The 27,256-nt window shown below is 47.1% G+C and overlaps 2 protein-coding genes across 3 annotated transcripts in view; both read left to right on the forward strand.

The window, feature by feature from the left end:
• The first annotated feature begins 260 nt into the window (after positions 1-260).
• NEIL2 (nei like DNA glycosylase 2) lies at positions 261-10,491 on the forward strand. The gene is made up of 5 exons (XM_004004449.4): positions 261-331; positions 2,908-3,047; positions 5,223-5,560; positions 7,701-7,900; positions 9,460-10,491. The coding sequence occupies exons 2-5, from the start codon at positions 2,910-2,912 to the stop codon at positions 9,771-9,773; spliced, it is 990 nt and encodes a 329-aa protein (XP_004004498.1). The 5' UTR covers positions 261-331; positions 2,908-2,909; the 3' UTR covers positions 9,774-10,491.
• Positions 10,492-19,662: 9,171 nt separating this feature from the next.
• FDFT1 (farnesyl-diphosphate farnesyltransferase 1) overlaps positions 19,663-27,256 on the forward strand; it is a 31,828-nt gene continuing 24,234 nt past the window's right edge. For both annotated transcript variants that reach the window (XM_004004451.6, XM_042243553.2), the window contains exon 1: positions 19,663-19,833. In XM_004004451.6, the coding sequence (XP_004004500.1) occupies positions 19,735-19,833 (99 nt within the window). In that variant the 5' untranslated portion in view covers positions 19,663-19,734. The remainder of the gene's footprint in view (positions 19,834-27,256) is intronic.

The following is a 27,256-nucleotide window of genomic DNA, read 5'->3' on the forward strand; positions in this document are numbered from 1 at the left end:
GAAAGGGACAACTGGAAGAGACCCCTGCCTGGAGCCTCACTCTCCGCCCTCCAAGTTTCCCAGGTGCCCCCGGAGACACCTGGAACCTCCTCGATGTCGTTCAGGACCCCCAGCTGTTTCACTGCACCTGTTTGGACTGAGGAGCCCGGAACCCCAACCGCCCCGGGCGTGAGCCCCGCCTCCTACGCTCAGCAGGGGGCGGAGCCCCGAGCGACCCCGCCCCCGAGGGAGGAGCCTCGCCCTACGCGTCCTGGTCCCCCGCCTCGCGTCCGCCTCTCCCCGAGGCTGCGTGCGGGCCTTTGAGGTCCCGGGGTCTCGGGGCCCAGAGCCGGTGAGTCCAGCCGCGAGCCCCGCCAGCGGCGTCGCAGGACCTGCGCGGGTAGCGGCCTCCCCACCCCCAGTTGGAAATGCAGGGCTTTCCCAGCTTTACCCTCATCACCTGTTAACCGCATGAAAACTCAGTTACTGAACATTTTAGAAGCATACCTCATGGAAACCCGTACCCCGGGTCGAATTTTTCTTTCTTTTCGGCTGTTTACCACTTTTTAACCTACCGCCTTCCCCCCCCCGCCCCCACCCTCGCGCTCCTGCAGTGACCGCCTGCTCCGTCTTTGCACCCGCCTCTCCCGCACAGCAGCCGGAGGAGGCGTTGGGAAAGCGGCCATTTTAGACTTCTGGGGAGTGGGGGAGGGGTGGGGATGGGGGAGGTCGATCTGCAGAGGAAAGGGGACTCCGGCGACGCCTCTTCCTCTCCTCCTTTCTTTGTGGTCCACAAGCCGCGCGGTTCACCGTTCGGGGGAGGGGCTGAGGGTGGGCGGGGTGTCCCCTTGGAACCGGTGTCCCTTCGGCTTCTTGTCTCTTAAGGCTGTAACTGGGCCCAGCTTTCCATCTCCATAAAGTGAAGTGAAGTCGCTCAGTCGCGTCCGACTCTGCGATCCCATGGACTGCAGCCTACCAGGCTCCTCAGTACGTGGAATTTTCCAGGCAAGAGTACTGGAGTGGGTTGCCATTTCCTTCTCCAGGGGATCTTCCCAACCCAGGGATCGAACCGGGGTCTCCTGCACTGCAGGCAGACGCTTTACCGTCTGAGCCACCAGGGAAGCTCCATCTCCATAAGTAAACCTAAAAAACACATGCAAGATCTTAAGGATCAGATGCATTTCAGATAGGAGCTTTTCCAGAAGCTTCCTCTGTTGGAGAGGACTAGGGCTCAGAGCTGGCAGAAGTTCAGGTCGACTTAACTGCGGCCCGTCTCCCTGCAGTCGCGCAGGTTTGTCAGGATACTCTGTCGAGTGTCTTGAAGGTCTGATTAGGGGCAACCACACTACATTTTAGGGCTTCCCTGGTGGCTCAGAGGTTAAAGCGTCTGCCTCCAATGCGGGAGACCCGGGTTCGAGCTCTGTGTCGGGAAGATCCCTTGGAGAAGGAAATGGCAACCCACTCCAGTATTCTTGCCTGGAGAATCCCATGGACGGAGAAGCCCAGTAGGTTACAGTCCATGGGGTCACAAAGAGTCAGGACGCGACTTTCACCTACACTACATTTTAGTGAGTCTAAAGCACCATCAAAATAAAAATACCCGTTAATGTTTTGGAATGTGGTGCTAATTAAACAGCGAGAAAACATGGATTGTAAGAGGCACGCCCATTCTGAGATTTTAAAATTCTTTTCAGAGTTACTGAAATGCAGTAGCTACCACCATGCCAGGAAGCTGCTTAGTTCCTTGGGTTTTCATCATCATTTGCAGGCTTGTGCAGTTGAGGAAGCCGGTGAATAAGTAGTATAAGAGTTGGGGGGATGCCTTCAGTGTCTTAGAAGCTGAGGTGCTGAGCACTTAGACTCAAACATGTGGATGCCCCTCACACATGACCCCAGTGGAGTGCGATGATTTGGGGCAGGAAGAGATGGGGGTCCCAGGTGACCTTCATCAGGGTTAACATGAAACCCCAGCTGTTTCTCAGTTACCAGGGGTAATTTTCTCCAGTTAAGCTGGATGTGGCCTCTCCCTGATCTGACCTGACATGACCCTGAGACTTGTCACTTTCCTTGTCACTTTTCTGCGTGGTGGTCGCATACACAGTGCTCCTGCCCGCAGGACGGTCCGGGCAGGCTGAATCGGCGTCTATGTCTGTGTCGCTTACAGCTTTCTCTGTCCCAGCCATCTCTCCACTGAAATAGGGGAGACAAAGTACCAGCAGTGGGCTGGGATGATTTGGGAGGGCAGACAGAGGAGGACAGAGGAAACATGGAGATGAGTTAGGGCCGCAGTCCAGGAAAAAAGTTAACAAGGGCTGGCTCCCGTTCAGTCTGCAGGGTCACAGTGGAGGGCGCTTGTCGTGTGGTACCTGGCATGTTGTTGGTGCTGCCTGGAGAAAGGTGAGGGTCTGGATGAGGCAACCATCCTTGGGAAACTGGCTGACACCCTGCTGCAGCTGGACTTTCTTTTTAAAAATTTTTTGGGGACATATTATTTATTTTTATTATTTTTTTGGCTGTGCTGGGTCCTTGCTCCTCATGGGCTTTCTTTATTTGCAGTGAGCCGGAGCTTCTCTTGTTACAGAGTACAGGCTCTAGGCACTCGTACATTAGTAGTTGCAGCTCTGGGGCTCAGTAGTTGTGATTCACGGGATTCACATATGCTCCGTGGCCTATGGGAGCCTCCCAGACCAGGGATCGAACCCATGTCCCCTGCATTGGCAGGGGGATTCTTATCCACTGCACCACCAGGGAATTCCTGGGGTTTCTCTTCGATCTGACCACCTCCCTCCCCAACCACATTCCCTTTGTGGCTGTATATGCTCTTAAAGTTGATGGCAAAAACAGTGGCGACTTGAAAGCTTGGAACCCACCAGAAATGATGGAGAAAACAGCTAAGCCAGCAGCTTCTTTCCCTGTTTCTGCCTGCAGGGATGCCAGAGGGGCCGTTGGTGAGGAAGTTTCACCATCTGGTCTCCCCCTTTGTGGGGCAGCAGGTGGTCAAGACAGGAGGCAGCAGCAAGAAGCTAAACCCCACAAGTTTCCAGTCCCTCTGGCTGCAGGATACCCAGGTGAGTTCACCGTCTTCCAGCTGGTTCATTCCACACCTCACCGCAGTGAGCCAGCTCCATCAACACAGCTTGTCCCTCCCCTCAGTTTCTCTTAAGACTTTCCATGCTGTCATTTCCTTTTTCCTGAGGGTAGCCACGCTGGGACTCCATGCAACTCCTCCTCTGGCGTTTCTCAGCCTCAGGTCAGCGGCACAGTGGCCCATGGAACTGTGCATGAGCTGGATATTCACATTCAGGGTCTGAAGTGACTCTGGTGACTCTAGCTGAGTCCACTGTGCACCTTTGGTTGGGAACAGTATGTGATTCTCTGGGGCCAGCAAGGGGGTGAGGAAAGAGCATAGCCTTAAAAAAATGTTTTTTTAATTTACTTTTTAATCGGTGGAGAATTGAGCGTAGCCTTTTGTTCTAGGTTTCAGCCTGGCTCATCTTTGCCCTCAATATCAGTCAGTATTCCCTAAAGTGCTCATGTGGCTGCTTGCCAGTCTGATTCATGCCTTCCCCTCTGGCCTGCAGCTCACCCTGCCTTAGATTTCTCCCCAGTCATGTTGAACTATTTAGAGCTCCTTTCACAGCCCTTCTTGCTCTTGGTTTGACATGCTGATCTTCCTTTTTCTCCCTACTCCACCCCCATTCCTGTACCTTCATGTTACCATGGTAATTCCTAGTCTCCTTTGGATTCCGCCTTGCCATCACATCCTTTGGAGCCCAAGCCCTCTAATCTCCTGTTCTACCTGGTCTGGGTTGGGGGAGAGACCCTGATGTGCTTCCAGGGGACCTTATATGTCCTCCTGTTGGCCCCTCATTCCTGAATTTGTCCTGCCTTTTGATTGGAGGAGACAAATAAACAGGACAGGGGCTGTGGCCTCAGCATCATTGTATTCCTAGCACTTAACTGAGTGTCTGGTACTTAGGAGACTTATAGTCATTAATGGTAGAGAAACTAATGAGCTCTGCTGCTTCTTAGCTGTGTGCTCCTAAGCAAGGTACTCAATATCTCAGCTCCAGTGTCTGCTTGAGTTGTAAAATGGGGTAAACCACCTACCAGTTAAAATTGAATTAAGTAGATTTTATGCCTGGCACATAATAGGGGCTCAGTAAATACTAGTTCTCTATCTTCCACCTTGCCCTCTATCTCTCTTTCCTTTCTCTCTCTCTGTCTCACACATACATCCCAGGCTATAAAACCTCAGTTAGAACTGAAAGTTGTCTGTGAGAGGTCTGCTAGACCTTCACATGTGTTTTCTGCATTTGAAGGAGGGGCTCAGGGAAGGGAGAGTGGTTAGCCCAAGCTGACATAGGCTGGCAAGGGACAGAGACTGGAGCCCAAGCCCTCTAACCTCCAGGTCTGCACGAGAGCACCTGTACTCTTTGTCCACACTGTCCTGCAAAGTTTGCAGGACACGATTAATGTCCCTTTGTCTCTGGATCCCAGAGGCCTGCATCTTAGCACCTGCTGTCACAGAGCTGGCTTGTAGAAAATAATTTTTCATGACAGACTCAGAAGACTGGCTCATCCATGAAAAAATTGGAAGTATTTCCTCTTGGGCATTCTAGAGTGGCTCTGCATCCAGCGTGCATCTCTTTCATTGCTGATACGATTGTTCCGCTTGCTTCTAATCATTTTGAAAACTGTATACTAAGTGCTCATATGACTGGAGCAAAAAGCAAAAGGCAAGTCCCGAATACTCAAGCTGCGAAAGCTTCATAGAAGAGGCAGGAGGGGAGACATTTATATTAGGATAAATGGCTGGATGCACCTCTTCCAGTCTTCCCCTCTCTGGGTCTAAAAGGCTCAGTCTTTGTGGACTGCAGTAACAGAACACCTCATACCAGGTGGCTTATAAGCAACAGACATTTATTTCTCACAGTCTGGAGCTTGGGAAGTCCAAGGTCAAGGTGTCAGCAGATTCACTGTCTAGTGAGGACCAACTTCCTGGTTTGTAGACAGCTGTCTTGCTGTGTCCTCATGTGGAGGAAGGGGTGGGGGAGCCCTCTGCAGTCTCTTTTATAAGGGCACTTATCCCGTGTAGGAGGGCTCCATCCCCATGACCTAATCATCTCCTGGAGGCCCCACCTCCAGACACTATCATATTGAGGGTAGAATTCAACATACGAATTTGGGGAAGACACAAATAATTCTATACCAAGCCTTAGATCATGTTCATCTTTTTCTAGGTCCATGGAAAGAAATTATTCCTTAGATTTGATCCAGATGAAGAAACTGTGTCCCTGCACAATTCCCCACTGTCAGAGCCTCTGCGAAAAGGAGAGCAAAAGGACAAAGCCAGGAACCACCAGGAAGCCTCTGACCCGTCCTCCCGGTCCCCGGGAGGAGACAGTGCTGTCCCCAGTGGAGACGATGGTCTGCAGTGTATGGGGGGAGACACCCCTGCAGGAGGTGCTGAGAGGTGGCTGCAGGTCAGCTTTGGTTTGTTTGGCAGCATTTGGGTGAACGAGTTCTCCAGAGCGAAGAAGGCAAACAAGAGGGGTGACTGGAGGGACCCTATTCCCAGGTGAGGCATGGTCGAGTAGGCCATGGGCTGTGACTGACTGTGGCTGTGCAGGGTCTCTGGGCTTTGCCTGGGCCAGGCTCTGCAGACACGCTCGGTGGTCTCCACGTGCCCTCTGGCAGCCCATTTCTGGGGGAGAGAACCCACTTCCCTGGCCACTGTGACGGCAGGGAGACAGTGGTCTACACCAGGAGAGGGGCGGGAACCACCTGGCAGCTTGGAGAGCAGGGATGATTTTCCCAATGAACATGGCCTGAGTTATATCTACTTTCTTTGAGTGTTTGGGGTCATTGTTTTTAATTTTTTTATTGGATTATGATCAGGACAACAGCCTGTACGTTTTCTACTTTTGGCATCAAAGTTTGCAGCCAAACACATAATTGATCTTTGCTTACATTTTATATACATAAGTGAAGATAAAATGTTCACTAAAAGTAAAACATTCTGATAAAAACCAACCAAACAAAAAAAGTAAAACACTCTGTAAATGTTAAGAACAGGTAGTTGTTTTGATCGCTCAGATTTTCTCCGTTCTTGCTTATTTTTTGCTTATTTAATATGCCAAACTTGGGAAGAGGAGCATTGAAATCCCCCACAGTAGTTGTGTTTTCATAGTTTCTCTTTGTCTTTCTTTCTAAGCACTTTAGTGGCTTTGTTTTGCGGCCCTGGGTCGCGGGCATCAGGGTCCCTGACTCTCACAGTTTCTTTGGAGCTCCATTATTAAATAATCCTGTTCCCTCTGTCTGCCTTTAGCCCTAATTCTGTTTCTCTTGATATTAACAGTGCTGTTCCATGTTTGGTTGGCTCACTCCCTGTACTTTTTTTTCCACTTGTTTATAAGTTCATTTTTTTTTCACTTATTTTAGGTATGTTTGTTATCAACAGTGAATAGTAGGCTTTTGTATCTCTTTAAACTCAAACTGAAACTGCTTGTTTTGAAATTGGGTAACTAGGCTGTTTGGATTTTCTTTCATTTGCAGTCTTACTGTCCCTTGTTTTCTTCTGTTGGATTTATCACGTTTCTTTTCTTCCCCCTTTTTTTTTAAACCCCTGTTAATTTGGAAGTACTGCTATTCATCTTCATCCTATTGGTGGTAATCTTATCTTTAAATAATATCTGTTCCCCCCCCCCCGGGTTAATAGCTATCAATTTTTTTGATAGCGTTAAATTAATAATCTTCTCCCTTATTATTAACACTGGTGTTTCACTCTCCTGCCACCCCTCCCTCCTAGTTGAGACTTTTAAAATATTAGTATTTCTACTTCTATACTTTTCTGTCATTTCTACCCCATCTTCTGTGTCTGCTGAGCTAGTTTAGAATTTTAGTTCCAGATTGCTAATTAACTCAATTGTTAGTTATGTATAATTAAATTAAGTGATATTAAAAACGTACGAAGGGTGTCCTTTGTTGGGCGCCTCCTTGCCTCACGTTTGGTTCACATTCTCAGGTGCTCTGCATGCCTGTAGGCCTCAGATCACACAGGAGCTGTTGCAGGGTCCTGTGCTGGTCTCTTCGTCCATCCTTCCCATCTTCCTCCACCTTGAATCCTGCTGATTTCGTTTCCATTTGGGATGTATTTTTCCTTGAGTAATTACCTCAGATACCATGCATAGGTGTTTTTCTGAGTCCTGTTCCTCTCAAATTGTCCCTTAACTTTCACATAAGATGCATGAGTCTTGGAGTCCAGCTGCAGGCTGAGTCTCTCCCCTCACAGAGTGACCCACTGTTGCTTATCGGGGTTCATGGAGGTTTCTCCTCTGCCTGCAATTCAGGAAGCCCAGGGGAGTGAGTGTGATCTTGCCCAGGATGGGAGAGGTGCCTCCTTAGCATCGGCTCTCTGCCCTCCTTCCTAACAAGCCCTGCTTTGTGCCGTAGCCACGCCTCCTGAACTTGAGACTCTTCTGTACGTCCCAAGTTGTCGTCTAAGTATTGTTTTGATCAGGAAAAAGAGTATATATGTTTTCTTTTAATTACTCCATTTGGCTGTGAGAGTTTGACGGTTCTGGCAGAGCCATCCCTTTCGTCCTGCGGGACCTGAGCTTCCCCAGGTTTGTCCTGCGTGGAGTGGGAGCCGTGTGTGCACGTAGGACCAGATGCTTCTGGCATCACCCTGTGCACTGTGGCCTCTCCTCTCTTCCCAGGCTGGTCCTGCATTTCAGCGGGAGCGGCTTCCTGGCCTTCTATAACTGTCAGATGGCATGGCGCTTCTCTTCCCCTGTGGTCCGTCCCACCTCTGACATCTTGTCGGAAAAGTTTCACCGAGGACAGGCCCTGGAGGCTCTGGGCCGGGAGCTGCCCGTCTGCTATACGCTGTTGGACCAGCGATACTTCTCAGGCTTAGGTACGGCTGATGGCAGAGGGTGGGCCGCTTGACGGACCTAGTGAGAAAGTCCCTTGTCCGGGAGGTGGGACACTGGGACCCTCCGCACCTGTCAGGGCTCCTTGGCTCTGCTTCCCTCTCTTTTTTTTGCCTTGTGGCATGTGGTGTCGTCGTTGCCTGACCAGGGATCAAACCCATGCCCCCCGCATTGGAAGTGCAGCATCTTAACCACTGGGCAACCACAGAAAGTCCCTTCCCTGTTTTTTAAAATGAAGGAGTAGATCAGGCTTTTCTGACCTGTCTCCTACCCTGATTATATTGTTAGTCATAGTTGGCCTGGCAGCCTCCTGGAGTGTGACCTTCTAGAGAGCAAGGGTCATATCTCCATCCTTTTTTTAAAAAAAAAAAAATTTAGTTTTTAATTGTCACAGACTTCTAAGAGCAGTGTTTAGGGTAATTTAGCAAGAGAAATATTCTACAACTAGCTGCTAGTACGGACAGTAATCATAACAGCTGACGTTTTTCAGGTGACTGACTCCACCTTGCCAGGCACACGGGTCCATCCTTACTGCTCTTCTGCAGGATGGCCACTTACCAGTATTTCCTTCATTCAGTTGAAAAAATTAAAGCAAAAGACCCTTTCACCCATCCATCGCTCCACACATGCTAAACGTCTGCCTGCCACTAAGCCACTGTCTCTCCTGGAGGAGGGTGTTAATAACCCAGCAGACTTGGACTCAACTTCCTGGAACTTAAGATAGACTGTGATAAATGCCTAGTGGAGGTTAAAGAAAATACACTGTTGGGACATTTTGAAGAAACTTACTGATTCTGAAAGGAAAGGTCAAAGTTGACTTCACAGCAGATGAGACAGGAGTAGAAAAATAATGAAATAACACCTTCTAATCAAACCAATATTGTAAAGCAATCATCAATTAAAAATAAGTAAATATTTTTAAAAATTGCAAAAAATAACACCTTCTGAACACTTTCTATATTTCAGGCATTAAGCTTGACATTTTAAATAATAATAGCAGCTAGTATTTATTATTACTCTCCACATACCAGCATAGTGCTCAACATTTGTTTGTATGTGTCCATTTTATGCCCACGAAAACCAGGTAACCCACCCCCATTTTAGAGAGAAGGAGACAGAAGCTGAAGGAGGGCAGGGAACTCGGTAGGGTCAGGTAGCTGGGTCTGGTTGGGCCAGGATTCACAGCCAGGCACTCAGATCCAAGCCCCTTTTGTTAATCTGTTTGCTATAACCTGGGCCACGTGTGAGTTTTATGTCACTTCATCTTTACAACCACCTCTGGGGTATGTGCATGCTAAGTCCTCAATTGTGTCCAGCTCTCTGCAACTCCATGGACTGTGATCCACCAGATGGATGTTAGCAGATCCTTCGCAGATGGGGTGACCAGCTCAGTGCAGGGACTCCCTTGAGAGCCCCGAGGATGCATGGTTCCTCCTGAGGCGCTCCCTATGCTAGCTTTGCTCCGTTTAATTAATTTTGTGGTCAGCTTTTCTTATGGACGTGTCCTTTTGCCTTCCCTCGTCCCCTCCCCACCTTCTTGCAGGGAACATCATTAAGAACGAGGCCCTGTTCAGAGCCAGGATCCACCCGCTTTCTCCAGGCTCCCTCCTGGGTCTTCCACGCCTCGAGGCCCTCGTGGACCATGTGGTGGCCTTCAGTGCAGACTGGCTGCAGGGCAAATTCCAGGGCACACAGCAGCACACGCAGATCTACCAGAAGGAGCAGTGCCCTGCTGGGCACCAGGTGGTGAAAGAGTCCCTGGGGCCCCCAGGGGGCTTCCAGAGGCTCACGTGGTGGTGCCCCCAGTGCCAGCCCAGGTTGTCAGCAGATGAGCCCAAGCAGGTGCAGCCCTCATAAAGCGTCCAGCCTCCTTCTACATGGAGCTTTGCCCTGAAGGGACTGTGATGCCTGAGCATTGCAGACAGAGGTGTGGGCAGAGATTGGGACTGGGCACAGGAATTGGGTGGTTGGGATGCGAGTACTATTGATGTCCATCTCACTGGAGTTCAGTCTAAGGCAGTTTTCACGAAGTTCGATTTTGTTCTCTGCTAGTTTTGGTTAATTCTTCCTATCTGATCCCCATTTTGAAAGGTGAGACAAGTTACAGTGGCACTCCCGAAATGACAGTGTGGCAGAGAAAATGAGAGCCAGTGGGAGACAGACAGGCCCAGCACTGCTTTGCAGATGTTTTATTTGGTTTGGTTTTGAAACACTGGCTGCAGTTAAGATCCTCCATTTGAGAACCAGGAAAAGGGAGTTATCATTCTTCTTTTGTCCTCAAGAGGGATCCAGGGCTGAGGAGGAAGCAACAGGAGAGTAGTGCTCCAATTTAGCCTCCTGATTGGACCCTTCCCGTGGGACAGAGACACCAGGAGAAGGAGAGACAGGATCAGGGAGCTGGCCGCCTTCCTGGTGTGTGCAGTGGGTTATAGGAAAAAAAAAACACAACAACCTGCTTGTTTCCTCCCCAAGGTGATGTATTTGTGACTGTTGACATGCTCACCAGTACAGGGATCACAGTTGTTAGCGAAACCTCGAAGAAACCAGGACACGGAAATAAAGCTGTTCATCACTTTGTACTGTCATCTTTATTTGGCTGGAAAGATTCTCTCACCGTACGTAACTGAGCTCTTTGTGAAGGTTCTGTGTGAGACATGTTGAGTTGGCCAGGTGGGTCTACTCACAAGGAGCGGGGCTGGGAGGAAGGCAGCCATGCAGTCTTTACTCTTGTCTGTCTGAAGTCACTGAGTCGCCCACGGTGGGGTGGGGAAAGCCATTTGATGGCAGGCACTGGCTGGGGGCCAAGGTGGTATCCACACAGGCCATTTCCTATAAGTCAGTGTCTGTGAGGGGCTGGAGTACAAGAAGGGCTGGGCTGGGCAGACATCACAGCCTGCATGTGAGTGGACACTCACTGAGATTAATAGAAAAGGGAAAATGCTGTTGGCAGTTGTTGAGAAAAGAAGCCACAGAACTAGAAACAGCCTTGGAAGTGGAAAGGAGGGGAGATGGGAGGGTCACCGTGGTGATGGATGTCAGCTGACTGGCTGTGGAAACAGCTGGGGAGGGGCTGAGGATGGCTGAGGCCTGGCAGCTGAGAGCTCGAGGAAGCCACACCCACCTTGCCCTTGAGGTAGAAAGTCAGGGGAACTGAGCAGGTTCCATGAGGAGACAGACCTTGTGCGCTGAGCTTGGGGTACCTGTACCTAAGCAGGAGGACAACAGTCAGGAAGCTCGCTGCCAGTGCAGGCTTGCAGACATGGATTTGGGAGCTTTCCTTAGAGCTGAGGGTCAGTTCAAGAAGGTTAACAAGGGTACTCGTGTGGCCTGAGAAGGATGGAGATCACAGGAGAGCCTTAAGATCTTTTGTAGAAGAAGCAAGAGATGACAGAAGCCAACTGGGGATCAGATGGAACAGGAGGAGAGAACTTTGGGGGCAGCCAGTGGTGCACGCAGCAGAGAAGAGGCCTCTGCATTGGACAGTAGGGCAAATTTGAGGTCATGACCTTCGAGAGCCAGTTGTGCAGAATGGCAGCCAGTCCTTAGGGGCTGAGGACTGGGTGGGAGCCCAGTGAGCTGTGAGGGAGCCCCACTCTTCAAGAAGGTGGTCCCTGAAGGAAATGAGAAAGAGGGTCACAGACGGAAGTGATGTGAGGATGTGTGTATGATTGGGTGAGGGGGAAACCAGGATGAAGGGAAACACCAGTGCCAGCATGCAGAGAAGCCTGGGCTCGAGTTGGAAAAGAAAAATAGACACGGAGAAAATGAGTGGGAGGTGAGGTCTTTTGAGGCACAGAGTAGGAGTTAGGGAGCTTTTGTAACAGCTGTGAGGGGAAGTTAGAGCTCAGGGGAAGGTTGTGGAACCATGCTGGAGACCAGAGTAGTTGCTCCATTTCCCGACCTTGTCCAGCAGTGTCTGTAGCTTAGGGTCAAAAAGAAGAGCTATGCTGGATGAACCCGCAGTAGAAGGTTGTCAGGGTGTGAATGGTAGAAAGCCAAGAGGGCAAAGGAGATTCCTTATTTTATCATTAAAGTTGTTAAAATTCAAGCCACATAGAAGTTTATAGAGCGAAACCTGGAAGAGTAATTCTCCGTCTACTCTGTCCTCTCAGGAACTGACTTAGCATCTCTCTGACTTCAGTCTGTAATGAGGAAAATAGTGGCATCTAGTAGCTGAGTTGTGAAGGCTGATGACCACATTGTCAGTTCTTCAGCAGAACTGCCTGGACTGGGTTCCATGTGGAGGTGACAGGGAAGCAGAGACATGAAAGAAACAGAAAACTTGGTTGCTGTGCCCTCTCTGCTCATTCATCCTGGCAGGAGCTTCTTGGCAGAGAGTCTCAGGTTAGTTCTGCGAGGAGGAAAGGAAGGGCCAGGAGAGGCGGACTGAGGATGAGGGAAGATGGTGCTGCAGAACCTGCTAGGCCAGGGTGGGGTGGACAGTGGGAATGACCCCTGTTGCCTGTGTGCCTGTTGGATGTGAGGCAAGGCTTTGCTTGACAGGCTGCAGGTGAGCGGGGGGAGTCCAGGTTTCACTTAGAAGTAAAGGTGAGATATTTGGAGTCTGCAGGTGTTAGGGAAAAGATTTACTTAAGAGCTGGAGTTTCATGATGATTGGCATTGTAAAAAGCTTGGCATTTAATGTGAGGCTTCAGTGGCCTTCAGTTCAGTCGCTCAGTCGTGTCTGACTCTTTGTGACCCCATGGACTGTAGCACACCAGGCTTCCCTGTCCATCACCAACTCCCGGAGTTTGCTCAAACTCATTTTCATCAAGTCCATGATGCCATCCAACCATCTCATCCTCTGTTGTTCCCTTCTCCTGCCTTCAGTCTTTCCCAGCATCAGGGGCTTTTCCAGTGAGTCAGTTCTTCACATCAGGTGGCCAAAGTATTGGAGTTTCAGCTTCAGCATCAGTCCTTCCAATGAATATTAAGGACTTATTTGCTTTAGGATTGACTGGTTGGATCTCCTTGCAGTCCAGGGGACTCTCAAAAGTCTCTTCTCAGTGGCCTTAGCCATTCAATAATTGTTTCTTTCTTTTTCTTTTTAAATTTTTTGACAAGTGAATAGGAATTTATTAAAGAGAAGGAAAGTACAAAGCTCTCAGCATGGACACTGAGGGGGGTAAAGAGTCCCCCAAAAGGTGGGGATTATAGCAGTTTTATATCTTTACTAGTAATTACATTTTTGGTTGCTTCCCTGGATCTGATTGCTGATCATTTATCAGGCCAAAGACACATTGAAAAGCAGTGACAACCCTAGACAGCATACTGAAAAGCAGAGAAATCACTTTGCCTACAAGGGTCCATATAGTCAAGGCTATGGCCTTTCCAGTAGTCATGTACAGATGTGAGAGTTAGACAATAAAAAAGGCTTAGTTCTGAAGAATTGATGCCTTTGAACTGTGGTGCTGGAGAAGACTCTTGAGAGTCTCTTGGAAAGCAAAGAGATCAAACCAGTCAATCCTAAAGGAAATCAACCCTGAATATTTATTGGAAGGACTGATGCCGAAGCTGGAAGGTCCAGTACTTTGGCCACGTGATGCAAAGAACCGACTCACTGAAAAAGACCCTGAACGCAGGAGGAGAAGGGAATGACAGAGGATGAGATGGTTGGAAGGCATCACCAACTCAATGGACATGAGTTTGAGCAAACTATGGGAGATGGTGAAGGACAGGGAAGCCTGGAGTGCTGCAGTCCATGGGGTCAGAAAGAGTCAGACATGCCTGAGCGACTGGACAACAAAAGGACGCATTCCAAGAATTCAGGACAGAATTTAGGCTAACGGAGTGAGATGTTTATTGAAAACAAGACCGAGGTCTCAGAGCCCTACCCTGACTGCCTAACAGTTTCTACCTCAATCCCCACCTCTAGAGATGGAGACTCTCAATGCCATTATGGAGAAAGGGGCAGTGACCAGTCTGGCTTCTCCAAGCTATGCAGGGGCATCATGAAGGGATGGCAGTTAGATCTTCACCACTGGGATGATCTAGTGAACCTCGGTATGTCATCTTAGGCTCTATTTCTGTAACCATTTGAAGCTTGATAGCTTCAATGTGAGACATTACAAAGCGAGAGAGACAATTTAGAATACAGGGGCCAAAAAACAATATGAGCAAAATAAGACTTCCATTCAGGACCAGGGGTTTCTACCAGGTGAAAGTTGATACCCAGTTCCATAAGATGGTCCCAAAAGGAGGAGTGGAATCAGCCATTGCCTAGACTTGACTTTTCGGATCTTACATAGGTGTTGAAGGATCCTGGATGAGCCCCCAAAAGATGAAATGAGAATCCGAGTTCTTGTTCACAGAGCTGAAGAAGGAACTTCATGAACACGCAGACACCCATGGTACCAAGTGAACAGGATTTATTAAAGAAAAGGAAAGTACAAATCTCTCAGGATAGACACTGAGAAGGGATAGAGTCCCCAGTTATTATTTCGTAAATGCCTCCTAAATGCTAGGTCTGGAAATACAATGATAAACAAGACAAGGAAACTTACACAGTAGTAGGAGGAGGCCAACTTGTTACGACAGAGTGTTGGAAACATTTCAGTAGGTTACGAAAAAGTGCTTTATGTGTCAGGGTGGGGGCCAAGTGACTGCCTATCCGTGGTCTGTAAGTTCCAATACAGTCTCTCATTTCAAGCCTTGGTATTCAATAAAAAGTACTGGAGACGTGTTACGTGGCAAGTACTGTGCCAGGTGCCCTGTTTAGACACAGTCCCTGACCTTGAGGGGTTCAAGGTGAGGTGAAGAGTCAGACAAAGGATAATTAGCATAAAGTTCAGGATGAGAGTAACCAGTAAACAAGATTGAAGTAATGAGGTTTGTGGAAATAGAAAAGTCCACCGGAATAAAAAAAAGCAAATGAGGCTTTTTATTCAGAGCTTGCTATAGCAAGGGCCTTAGCCCCCATCACTGGCATGTGGCTGAAACTCAGAGGCAGGCAGGGAGTGGGAAGACTTTATAGTCCAAAAAAAAAAAAAAAAAAAAAAATCATCATTTTGCTCTGATGGTAGGAGGTTGGCAAGGGGATGCTGGAAGCAAGCTAATTAGAAGTGGGGGTGTCGTGTGTGACTGGTTTGGGAGTATATTTGGCTTTCTGTGGTTGGTCCTGAGTTGGAAGCAGGGACAAAAAATAGAGAAGTAGTTGATCAAGTCCTGACCATTTCAGGCCGACTAGTGCAGAGGTTATGGGTAAGAATTCTTTTATTTGGTCTGGCCACTATCCATTTATCTATACTGTTTCTGGTTGGGCACCTGGATCAGACTGGGGGAACTGGATGAGGCTCCAGGTGTGTCTAGAGAACAGCAACATCACGTCAGACACATCTGTCTCTTACTATGGACTGGACTTCTTCCGCCTCTCTGTCTTTGGGGTAGAACCTCATCCACCTTGTCTTCATTATTCCCAGTATGGGCCACGTTGTCGGTGTTTAATGGATGCTTATTAAATCTGAAGAACAGACAGGCCAGGGAGCTTCAAAAAAGGTTTCAAAGTAGTCAAGTGACTGAATAGGAGGCTGAAATCCAAAGGGAATTTAGGTGCCAAATGATGAGGGAATTTTTATTCTATGCCAGAATCCTTGATTTTATCTTGAAAGCATTTCCTCTGTGGAATTTAAAATTGAAAGAAGGGAATGTTTCTTACAGGATTCTTTTAACAGGGAAACGGGGGAGTGCTAAAACTCTTAACTTTGTGTTTTCTGGCCAAAAGCAGTATGCAAGTAGAGATACGAAGTTACAAGTTGACAAGAGTTTTTGTTACTCTTGTTCAGTGGCTCTTGTGTCCGACTCTTTGTGACCCTATGGGCTGCAGCACTCCAGGCTTCCCTGTCCTTCACCATCTCCCAGAGTTTGCTTAAACTCATGTCCATTGAGTTGGTGATGCCATCCAACCATCTCATCCTCTGTCATCCCCTGCTCCTCCTGCCTTCAATCTTTCCCAGCATCTGGGTCTTTTCTATTGAGTTGGTTCTTTACATCAGGTGGCCAAAGTATTGGAACTTCAGCTTCAACATCAGCCCTGCCAATGAATATTCAGTGTTGATTTCCTTTAGGACAAGAGTTTTAAGCAGGACCAAACATCAGGTTTGGCATCACCAACTCAATGGACATGAGTTTGGGTAGGCTCTGGGAGTTCGTGTTGGACAGGGAGGCCTGGCGTGCTGCGGTTCATGGGGTCGCAAAGAGTCAGACACGACTGAGCGACTGAACTGATCTGACTGAAACCCCAGGTAAGACGAAACTAAATCGTGGGTACATGAGTTCTCCGTGAAACTCCCTTCAGTCTTTTTCTGTGTTGCAAGACTAATTCATGTAACCAAAGTCTAAAAGCCCACAGGGCCTCACCTTAAGCTGATTAAAATCACAGTACCTTATAAAATGAAATGGAAAGATGGTAGGCAAGAGAGTAATATAATCAAATATATGTTTTAGATACACTACTTAAACTGTCACATGGGATTGGATGGAGAGAGAGAGATGGGAAACTGTCCTCAAAATAGTTGGAGAGAGAAGATGGGGCTTGAACTTTGATGGAGCAGAGATTAAGATGAAAGATATGTGTTTCTTGGACTCCAGAGACTTGATGAATGACTGGATGTAGGGAGAGCAAGGAGGACTTAGGGATGACGTGGATTTTGTAATTAGGCAACCGGGAGGCTGTTAGTGGAGAAGAAGGAGTTTCAATGGGCAAGAGATTCCAGTTAGGGGCAATGTTAAGTTTGCAGCGTTCAGGGGACATCAAAGAGTTGCATTGTAAGACTTGAGGCTATGTTAGTGAACGAAACAAAGGTCTGTCATCATTGAACTTAACAGTTTACAAGGAGAAGCCGACACTAAACATCATAAGTAAACAATATATATCAGAATGCAATCAGTACTGAGATAGGCTGGGACCTGGACCCTTAACTGTAGTGCCTAAACCTGGACAGATGTCTCCCCGGGCAGCAGAATGCACAGAGACTAGAAGGGACTAAACATAACTTCATGTTTGGGCAGTTTGGGCAAATTATGGTCCGTGCATGGGTTGGAAAAGAATTTCCAGATATGAGGAGGCAGAATGAGAGGAGAATAAAGTTTATTAGAGTGGGAGACGCTGTGAGAACAGCGGGCTGGCTCAAGGGAGAACCGAACCCTTTTACAGCTTAGCAGCCAACTTTTATAGCCTCAAGACAGAGAAAATTCCTACTGGAATGGTGGCATTAGGTGATTGGTTACGATGCTATAGGCTGGTTAATAGGGTGCACATTTTACATAATACGGGGTCAGAGAACTGGCTGGTTTAGATCTGGAGGCTGATGGCAACAGTTGCTATGGGGTTTGGTCATTTCCAGAGATTTTTATCCTGTGACCTTGGTACAGGGTTCCACATGAACAACAAGATACAATAAGACCAAAACTGGCAGGAGGTGCCAGAAACAAAAGCAGGTACTACATGATCCTTGCAACAGCACCACCAGAGGGGTGAGCCAACCACCTAAGCCACCCCCTCCCCTTCCACCCACCACCCACTGATCTGCCCCTACCCTCATCCCATTTAAGGGACAAGCTCGGCCCCCATCAGAGAGTGAGCAAGGGAACCTACTACTTGTTTTCTCTCCCTTGTGTCGCAGTAAAGCCTTGCCTGAATTCCTGGTCTGGCCTCTTATCAATTTCTATACTTCAAGAGATGGGAATACCAGACCACCTGACCTGCCTCTTGAGAAACCTATATGCATGTCAGGAGACGACAGTTCAACCTGGACATGGAACAACAGGCTGGTTCCAAATAGGAAAAGGAGTACGTCAAGGCTGTATACTGTCACCCTGCTTATTTAACTTATATGCAGAGTACATTGTGAGAAACGCTGGGCTGGAAGAAGCACACTGGAATCAAGATTGCCGGGAGAAATATCAATAACCTGAGATATGCAGATGACACCACCCTTATGGCAGAAAGTGAAGAGGAACTAAAAAGCCTCTTGATGAAAGTGCAAGAGGAGAGCGAAAACGTTGGCTTAAAGCTCAACATTGAGAAAACGAAGATCATGGCATCTGGTCCCATCACTTCATGGGAAATAGATGGGGAAACAGTGGAAACAGTGTCAGACTTTATTTTGGGGGGCTCCAAAATCACTGCAGATGGTGACTGCAGCCATGAAATTAAAAGACACTCCTTGGAAGCAAAGTTATGACCAACCTAGATAGCATATTGAAAAGCAGAGACATTACTTTGCCGACTAAGGTCCATCTAGTCAAGGCTATGGTTTTTCCAGTGGTCATATATGGATGTGAGAGTTGGACTGTGAGGAAAGCTGAGGGCCAAAGAATTGATGCTTTTGAACTGTGGTGCTGGAGAAGACTCTTGAGAGTCCCTTGGACTGCAAGGAGATCAGCCCTGGGATTTCTTTGGAGGGAATGATACTGAAGCTGAAACTCCAGTACTTTGGCCACCTCATGTGGAGAGTTGACTCATTGGAAAAGACTCTGATGCTGGGAGGGATTGGGGGCAGGAGAAGGGGATGACAGAGGATGAGATGGCTGGATGGCATCACTGACTCGATGGACATGAGTCTGAGTGAACTCCGGGAGTTGGTGATGGACAGGGAGGCCTGGCGTGCTGCGATTCATGGGGTCACAGAGGGTCGGACATGCCTGAGCGACTGAACTGAACTGAAAGAGTCCAAGGACCGTATAAACGATACTACTAGAAAAACTAGAGCAGAATGGGGCATCAGCAGTGGTGGAGGAGGAATCAGGGCAAGCTGCCCTGTAAAACAGGGTGACCAGTGTGGGCCTAAATGAGAAATCAGCAAAGACTTGAAGGAGTTAGCCAACTGCATATCTGGGGTGGGAGGAGATAGTGCAGGAAAAATGAACTGTAGACAACAGGCCCTGGGGCAAAGGAGGGAGGGATAGAAAATAAAGGTGAGAGAGGTAATGAGAATGGGGCGCTACTCATATATATAGCTTTTAGACTCTCATAGGAACTTTGGCTTTTATGAATGTAATGGAGAGACACTGCAGGTTTTTAGGCAGTGATCTGATCTGCCTTAAAATTTTAAAAGGATCACTGATTGCTGTTAAAATAGATATGGGCGTTGGGGGCTGGGACAGCAAGTACTTTTCAGGGCTTATGAGAGCCCTTTCCATATCATCTTTGGATAGGGCGTAGAAATTCTTCAAATCCTTTTCTGGTACTAAATTTAAGTGTGTTCGGCAGCCTCAGGCTGATCCCACCCAGCGAGGTGCGGCTGCGCCGAGTGCGTCCGGGAAGAGCTAAACTGGTCGGCAGGACGAACACTTGGAGGGCTTGTTAACAAAGTCATATTGGACTCTCCGCGGCTGGGCTTTCAGAGGAAGCCAGCCCGGGGCCGGTCTCCAACGCCATGAACTCTGCCTCGGTGTTTCGCAAAGCGAGAGTTCACTGCCCCAGATCCGCGCAAGGCTAGCAGAGGAAAACGAAGGCCCCTCCTTCATTACGAGCACCAATCCCGCTCGCCCGCCCCCTTTTCACCCTCCATTTAGCCTCTAGGATGTGGTCCTCACGCCAGACTCATGCCGCCGCCGATTGGCCAGCGTCTTCCTGGTGCGAGCGGCCCTAGCCAATCGACAGCCGTCAGTCCACCCCGCGCGCTCACCGGGAGCCGCGCGAGAGCTGGAGGCCCGTTGAAGTTGGTGGGGAAATGGGCGTGGCGCCGCCGCGTTGGGTCCGCCTCCGCCCCGCCCCTCCTCGCCGCACCTCCTCAGCCTAATCCTTGAGTGCGGGAAGGGGCCAGGCTGAGGTATCGACGAGGTGAGCTCAGGGATCCGACTGTCCGCTGCCGCCAGCATGGAGTTCGTGAAGTGCTTGGGACACCCTGAGGAGTTCTACAACCTTCTGCGCTTCCAGATGGGGGGCCGGCGGAAGGTGATACCCAAAATGGACCAGGTGGGCTGAGCATCCCTGCATCCCCGCGGAGTGGGGAGGCTGCGCGCGGCCGCTGACTTCTGGGTCTGACCGGCAGGGCCCAGAATCGAGCGCAGAGGTTGCGGCCAGCGAGTGCCAGACCCCTCGAGCTCCCTCCTTCCCTCCGGGGAACAGACCCCTATCACGTCAGGCGGCCCCACCTGCCAAGTTTGGTTCACCTTCCGTTACCCCAATATTCGGCCCGGCTGCCCTTGGTCTCCTAGGCATTCCCCTAACCCCCAAGTTGTCTTGCTGCTTAAAATGTTTCTGTTCGTTCAAGACATTGGTTTTCAAGTAGTTTGGCTTCACATTTTGTTCTGTCCCTGAGATTGGTTTTTTGTGTGTCTTGTAATACGTGGGTTAAACAACCGAGACTACATGGGTAGATTAAATGGGAGAGGACGTGTGAAAGAATTTTGTTGAACATAATGAACTATGCAAATATCGTCAGGAATACCTTTTCTGGAATGAAACCTTACTCATTCTTACAGTTTTCAGTTACAACACCTCCATACTCTTCTCCCCCACTCTTTCCTGCAGTCTGAGCAGTCCCTTCGTCCTCTGTGCTCCCTGAGTTTTTTAGAACACTTATCTACTCTCGCAAGTTCTAATTATTTGTCTGTTTGTCCCTCGATTAGCTATACTGTTGGCTCTTTGAAGGCCAGACTTGGGTTTGTTTGTATTTCATCTGCCTCGCTCCTGTACCCTTTGCTCAGTGAATTTGCAATGAATAAATATGGTATTTGTTCCAACAAGAAAGTCATTAAGTGATTTTTAAATGAATAGACACATTCAACTGAAGTAATGGGGTTATATCAAAAGTTATAAATTCTTTTCCCCAATGGAAACATCACAAATACTGTCCTTTGTTTAAATATACTCTTAGTTGTTGTCCTTTAGTAAAACACTGTAATTTTCCATCAGAAAAATTTTCCCTTTGTGATGTAACTCAGAATCCTTCTTCACAGTCTAGCTTCTGTGACTGCTACCTCTGTTGACCACTCAGGAGACATTAAACATCTGTTCCGTTTTAGGCTTTATGCCTGGTGCAGAAGGGCAGGATAACCTGTAAACAAATTAGACACCCAAAGAGCTCATTGTCTTGTCCGGTCGATAAAATGTTATAAAATTGTTCATAGAAAACTTAGGCAGGCACCATAATGAGATGTCTTTTCATGTTACCTCTGACCTTCCCTCAACCATTTTCTCTAGCACTGTTTAATCTTGTATCAGCCCCGTAGTCTTGTATCCTGGTTATTTGTGGATGGATTTTATGTTCCCAAAGTCCCTTTCAGGGTTAAGAATCTGTTTGATTCCAGATTTTAAGCTATTTGAAAACAGGAGCCTTGTTTGATGTACCTTGATGCAATGCCCTCAAGAAACCTCTAGCTTTGTAAACAAAAGAAACTTAAGTAACTGGCAGAATATATATAGTACATGAGGTAAGGAAATTTACAGAAGGGAAAAGTCACCTCTGCATGGGATAGGGGATTAATTTTTGAAGGGATGCCTAAAGGAAATACTGGAGAAGGAAATGGCAACCCACTCCAGTACTCTTGCCTTGATAATCTCATGGTCGGAGGAGCTTGGTGCAGGCTACTGTCCATGGGGTAGCAAAGAGTCGGGCATGACTGAGCGACTTCACTTTCACTTAAAGGAAATACAGCCTTGAATTGCTCCTATACCTTGATTGATAGATACTCGTTTAATTAGGAGATTCTGGCTAAGAGCTCTTAGGTGGTCCTTTACTGAAATTATTTGGAAATATTTATTTTATTGTATATTTGTGTGTTTTGAGGGGGTAGAAAAATTCTGTTCCCTATTATCAGATGGTGCCAGGGATCTGTGACCCAAAACGGAAAAATAGCCACTGGTTTACAATGCAAGATGTACAGTTTCCTGGACACTTCCTGGAGCAGGTAATTCACTACCTCTGGAGACTGGCCCCCTCCAGACAGTTCTGGTTTTTACGGAAGTGTTTCTTAACAGTGAGTTGAAGTTTTACTCTTTGTTTACCCTCTGGAGTCAAGAGAGTCGAATCTTTGTTTTGTAATATGCCACTTGAAATTTTAGGACAAGTCTCATTCTCTCCAAGAATACTGATATACAAGCCAAATATTCTGTGTTCTGCCTGAGTTATTCATTATGTGTTATTATATAACACTTATTCTGTGTTTGGGGCTGAGGATTCCAAGTTAGAAGTACATTGTAAAGGGACTTCGCTGGTGGTCCAGTGGCTAAGACTCCTTGCTCCCAATGCTTTCCAGGTCATTAACCAACCTTTTCTCTCTCCCTTTAAAGTCTAGTATTCAAAACTGAACAATATTCCCTAGGTGTGATCTGGTTATTTCAGAACTTTAAATTCCTTTCTTATGGATACTGTATTTCTAATTAACTTGACTCATAATTGCTTTAATTTAAAAAAATGTACTCATTTATAAAATGTTTTATTTATTTTTTTAGGCTGTGCTCTGCAGCCTGTGGGATCTTCGTTCCCCAACCAGAGAGCAGGCCCATGCCCCCTGCATTAGGAGCCTGACGTCTTAACCACTGGACTGCCAGGGAAGTCCCTAAAATATTTTAAGCGAAGACAAAAATACTGAAAATACTATAACAAACCGTTTTTGATTCCATCATGCTGACAGTCATTAAGGTGATGAGCAACAGGGTCACATTAAGCAGAGGGTGGTACAGATTCAGCTGAAAGCTGAACACACTTTGTGTGATGGACACAGACAGGAAACTGTGTACCCTCAGTTCATCCCTGATGGAGAACAGGTGTACAGAGGTTAACCTAGGGAACTTTCCTGGTGGTCCAGTGGCTAAGACTGTGCACTTCCAGTGCAGGGGGCGAGAGTTTGATCCCTGGTCGGGGAACTGGGACCCCAGGCAACCGTGTAGTTTGGCCAAAAAGAAAAAAAGTTAACCTAGGAAATGTCAAGTCATCTCAAGTTCATTGATATTTCAGGAAAATTTTAGTGAAGTAGAACCCTTTTACAGCAAAAAGTTTTCAGAAAACACAGAATAAGTGCTTTGTAATGTGTAGGGCCTTGAAGAAGTCTTAGGTTTAGATTAGTGGTGAGGCTCGTCCGTGTGTAAAGACAGTATGAGCCAAGTTATTTGGTAGGACTGTGCACAGTGTGTGGGGCTGAGGCTTCCAAGTGAGAAGTACACTGTAAAGGGACTTCCCTGGTGGTCCAGTGGCTAAGACTCCTTGCTGCCAATGCCGGGGTCCCAGGTTCCAACCCTGGACAAGGAACTAGATCCCACATGCTGTAATTAAGGTCAAAGATCCCATGTACTGCAGCTAAGACCAGGCACAGCTAAGTAAATAAATAAATGCTTTAAAAGGGATTTAGAAAAAAAAATTTTTTTTAAGTACATTGTAAAGCAACTGTACTCCAATATAAATTAATTAAAAAAAAAAAAAAGAAGTACAAAGTGCAGTGGGTGCATGTGGGAATCCTGGAGCTGAGCTGTATTCATGGAAGCAGGCAATGGTCAAATGCACCCATGACGTGATGAAAGCAGTATTTGGGGAACAGTAATTTGGCAGGTGAATGGGATTAGGGGATTATACTGTGAGTTAAACTAATCAAATTAATAATAAACAGCATTTGAGTTCTTCTATATGCTAGACTTGAAGTCTATTATCAGTTAGCTTTCACTGGGTAGCCACCCCAAAACAGGGTGGCTTAATTCTGGAGTTTGGTTGCACAATAGTATGACTACACTTAACAGTGTTGAAGTGCCTGCTTACAAGTGGTCAAGATGGGCAATTTCCTGTTACGTATATTTCACCATGGCTTGCCTAATTGCTTAGTGGTAAAGAATCCACCTGCTGGTGTGGGAGACACAGGTTAGATCCCTGGGTCTACACCATCCCCTGGAGAAGGAAATGGTAACCCACTCCAGTGTTCTTGCCGGACAGATCCCATGGACAGAGGAGCCTGGTGGATGACAGTCCTTGGAGCTGCAAAAGAGTTGGACACGACTTAGTGACTAAACAACAATATATTTCACCATAATTAAAAAAACCAAACTCAGTGACTTAAAATAACACCTGTTATTTAGTTCCTAGTTCTCTAGGAGAGCTGGGAGGTTCTGGTCTGGGCCAGCTTGTGGTTGATTTCTGCTGAGTTTGCTCAGTTGGCATGTGGCTGGACCATGTGTGATTTACAGGCTATAAGCTGGGGGCTCTGTGTGTTACATCCAGCCTGTTAGCCTGAGAACTCTCTGCTCTTGACTAGAATTGTGCAAACCCTAGGGTGCACACACTCTTGAGCTTTATGCTTAACTCACAGTTCCTACTGTCTTATTGGCCAAAAAAAGGGGAGCCCACATGCAAAGAGGTGGGGAAAGACTCCATCTTCTGATGGAAAGAGCCACAAACTTTATGGCCATTTTGTAATTTACCACACTTAGTTGATCTTGACAACAACCCTAAAGACATAAGAGCTATTGGTACTACCGTTTTACAGGTTATAAAACTGTGACATAAAGTGGTTGAATTTTGAAGCTCTCAAATGGTGGTTCCGGGATGCTGACCTGGGCCTGTTTGAAGACCTTCCTGCTCTCACTCTGAAGGTCACCCCGGGATAAAGGGCTTGGACTGGCCCCAGACAGCGGATCACATCCCAACACTGTCGTGTGTGCTCCGGACACATCGCAGGCATGCAACAGTTGCTGGTTTCTTCCCTTTCCAGTTCTTTCCAATTCTGCTGTATAGTCCCTCCCTCCCTTACTCCCTTCTTTCCTTCCTTCCTATATTCATCTAGCAGACATGGGACCACTGGTTGCATGCTTGATATTGTTCTTGGAACTTGAGATTAAACAGTGAACAAAGTAGGGGAAGACCTTGCTTTTACAAACCTTACATTCTTATAGAAGAGACAGAATGAAAAAGAAAAAAAAGCAGATACACAGTATTTCATGTGGAGAGAAGTACTACAAAGAAAAAATGAGAGGAGACCAAGGGAGCTGAATGTTTGAAGTCAGGGGGCATCATTTATAAGGTTGTGATTTGGGTCCAGACACTTACCTTTGCATCTTTTAAATTTTTTGAAAAGTGAGACCTGACTATTCCCTCTTCTAGCTCTAAGGTTTGGTGAGCACAGAGTACAATATTTTATTGTGCTCAGTGACTCAGTGTCCAATTCTTTGTGGCCCCATGAACTGTAAATGAAATTCATGGGATTTTCCAGGCAAGAATACTGGAGTGGGTTGCCATTTGCTTCTCCAGGGATTATTTTGTTAGTTTTAGGTTTTCTGAGCCAGTTTTAATCTGTATGAAGCATTTTTTAAAATGGCCGAGTATACCTCTAATTAGAGAAAACATAGGAACACCTATGGGACAACGAAAAACCAAACTGAGGTGGGCAGTCTCCAGAGGTAGTGAATTACCTGTCCTGGGAGGTGTTCCAGAAACTGTGTATCTTGGATTGTAAAGCAGTGGCTATTTTTCTATTTGGGGTCACAGATCCCTGGCCGCATCTGATAATAGGAACGGAATTTTTCTCCCCCCTTCAAAACACAAGTATATAATAACGTGTGTGTGTGCTTAGTCGCTCAGTTGTGCAACCCCATGGACTCTAGCCCACCAGGCTCCTCTGTCCGTGGGGATTCTCCAGGCAAGTATACTGGAGTGGGTTGCCATGCCCCGCTTCCAGGGGAGCTTCCCAACCCAGGGTTCTAACCCAGGTCTCCTGAATTACAGGCACATTCTTTACCATCTGAGTTACCAGAGAGGCCCATTAATATTGGAGTGGGTAGCCTGTCCCTTCTTCAGGGGATCTTCCGGACTCAGGAATCGAACCAGGGTCTCCTGCATTGCAGGTAGATTCTTTACCAGCTAAGCTATCAGGGAAGTCCATAAAATTAATAACAAAATATTTGCAAATAATTTCAGAAAAGGGACACGTAAGACTTCTTCACTAAACATTATCTTAGTTTCTCTCTTAGGTAACAAAGACTCCAGAGAAAAAGATTTATACTTAGCAGACATGGAGGGCTGAGATTATTTTAGTCATAGAAAGATTTGGCTGTAGGAGTGCAGGGTTCCCTAAACTTGATTTATCCTGAATTTTTAGAAGCATATCAATAAATCTGGCGGCATACTGCCAGCTGCAAGCTGTGTGACATCACTTAGCACAAAATGGAAAAAGTGTTTTCTAATCATGAAGTTCTGGCTTCCATCAAGTCTAAATCCTATTATTTAGACTAACATCTTCTCTATTAAATCAAATCCTGACTCTATTACTTGTGGTCACTTAACTTTCAGCAACAGTTTCTTCATCCATAAAATAGAGATAGTGGCTCACAATCTCTCAGTCACAGTTTCCCAACTCCAAAATGGTCTAAAAACAGGTTTTTAATAAGTCTGGCTCAAAGTCATTTGGCGGTACAGTGTGCTTTGATTTAAAGTCATCCCACTTAGGGTAATTATTCACTGTTGAAAAAATGTTGATAATCCCAGTTACAGGGAGCCACTCCACAAAGACAGGATATGTATGCTTTTTATTGCCTGTCTTCTAAAACACTGCAGATTCTGAGTTCTGCTACACATATGGCCTTGAAGTCCTTGGGTGGATTGCAGGTCTGTATGATATCTTTAAAGGATTGTGTGAGGATCAAGGCTATTGTTTGTATATTGTGCTTGGCGTATAGTTGCTGCCCAGTAAGGGGTAGTTTTTACACTGGTGGTTTTGTAACTTCAGTTCTCAAGTTTGTGGGGTTTTCCCTCCCTGCTGAGGAAACCCGTGCTGCGTGAAGTCTGAACGAAAGGCTGTGGGGAAGGTTGGTCGCTGTCCACTGTGGGACTGCTTTTCAGCTGGAGCCCCAGTCCTGGGAGGACAGTCCTATACTTCTCGCCACTGCACGCTCTTCCCCTCAATGCCCTTCATCCCTCTTCTCTCTCGCTGGAGAGTTCTTGGGAGCACGCTCATCTCAGCAAAGGGAAACAACAGGAGGCTCAAGGGACAGGCTGCAGTAGCTTTAGCTTCGAGCTCCCTCCCCCAATCTCCCTTAGCTCCTGGGAAGCAAGCAGTGGAAATGTTTCTAACAGTGGTGTTTTCCATAGTGTGGTTTTTAGTTATTATCTTCCCTGTATCTTCTTCGTAATTTGAGGAAATTGTTACAGATGTATTGAAACAAATAGGTGCCAAGAAAAAGACTGAGGGCAGAAGGAGATGAGAAGTGATTTAGTGACCTGGGTCCCTTTTAAGATTGGAGAGGGCATTTTTGGAAAGGAGGGGCATGTTCTTAAAGATTGTTACTCTTCAGAAGGAGTGCAATCTAGCTCTGACGTCAGCCCCCAAACCCTTAGGTGTAGCTGAGGATGAAAACATTTGGCAGAGCAGGGAAAGGAATCAAATTGTATGTGCAGAGCTGGCTCAGAGCTCAGAAA

This window comes from Ovis aries, chromosome 2 (genome assembly GCF_016772045.2).
Source record: "Ovis aries strain OAR_USU_Benz2616 breed Rambouillet chromosome 2, ARS-UI_Ramb_v3.0, whole genome shotgun sequence".
Lineage (NCBI taxonomy): Eukaryota > Metazoa > Chordata > Mammalia > Artiodactyla > Bovidae > Ovis > Ovis aries.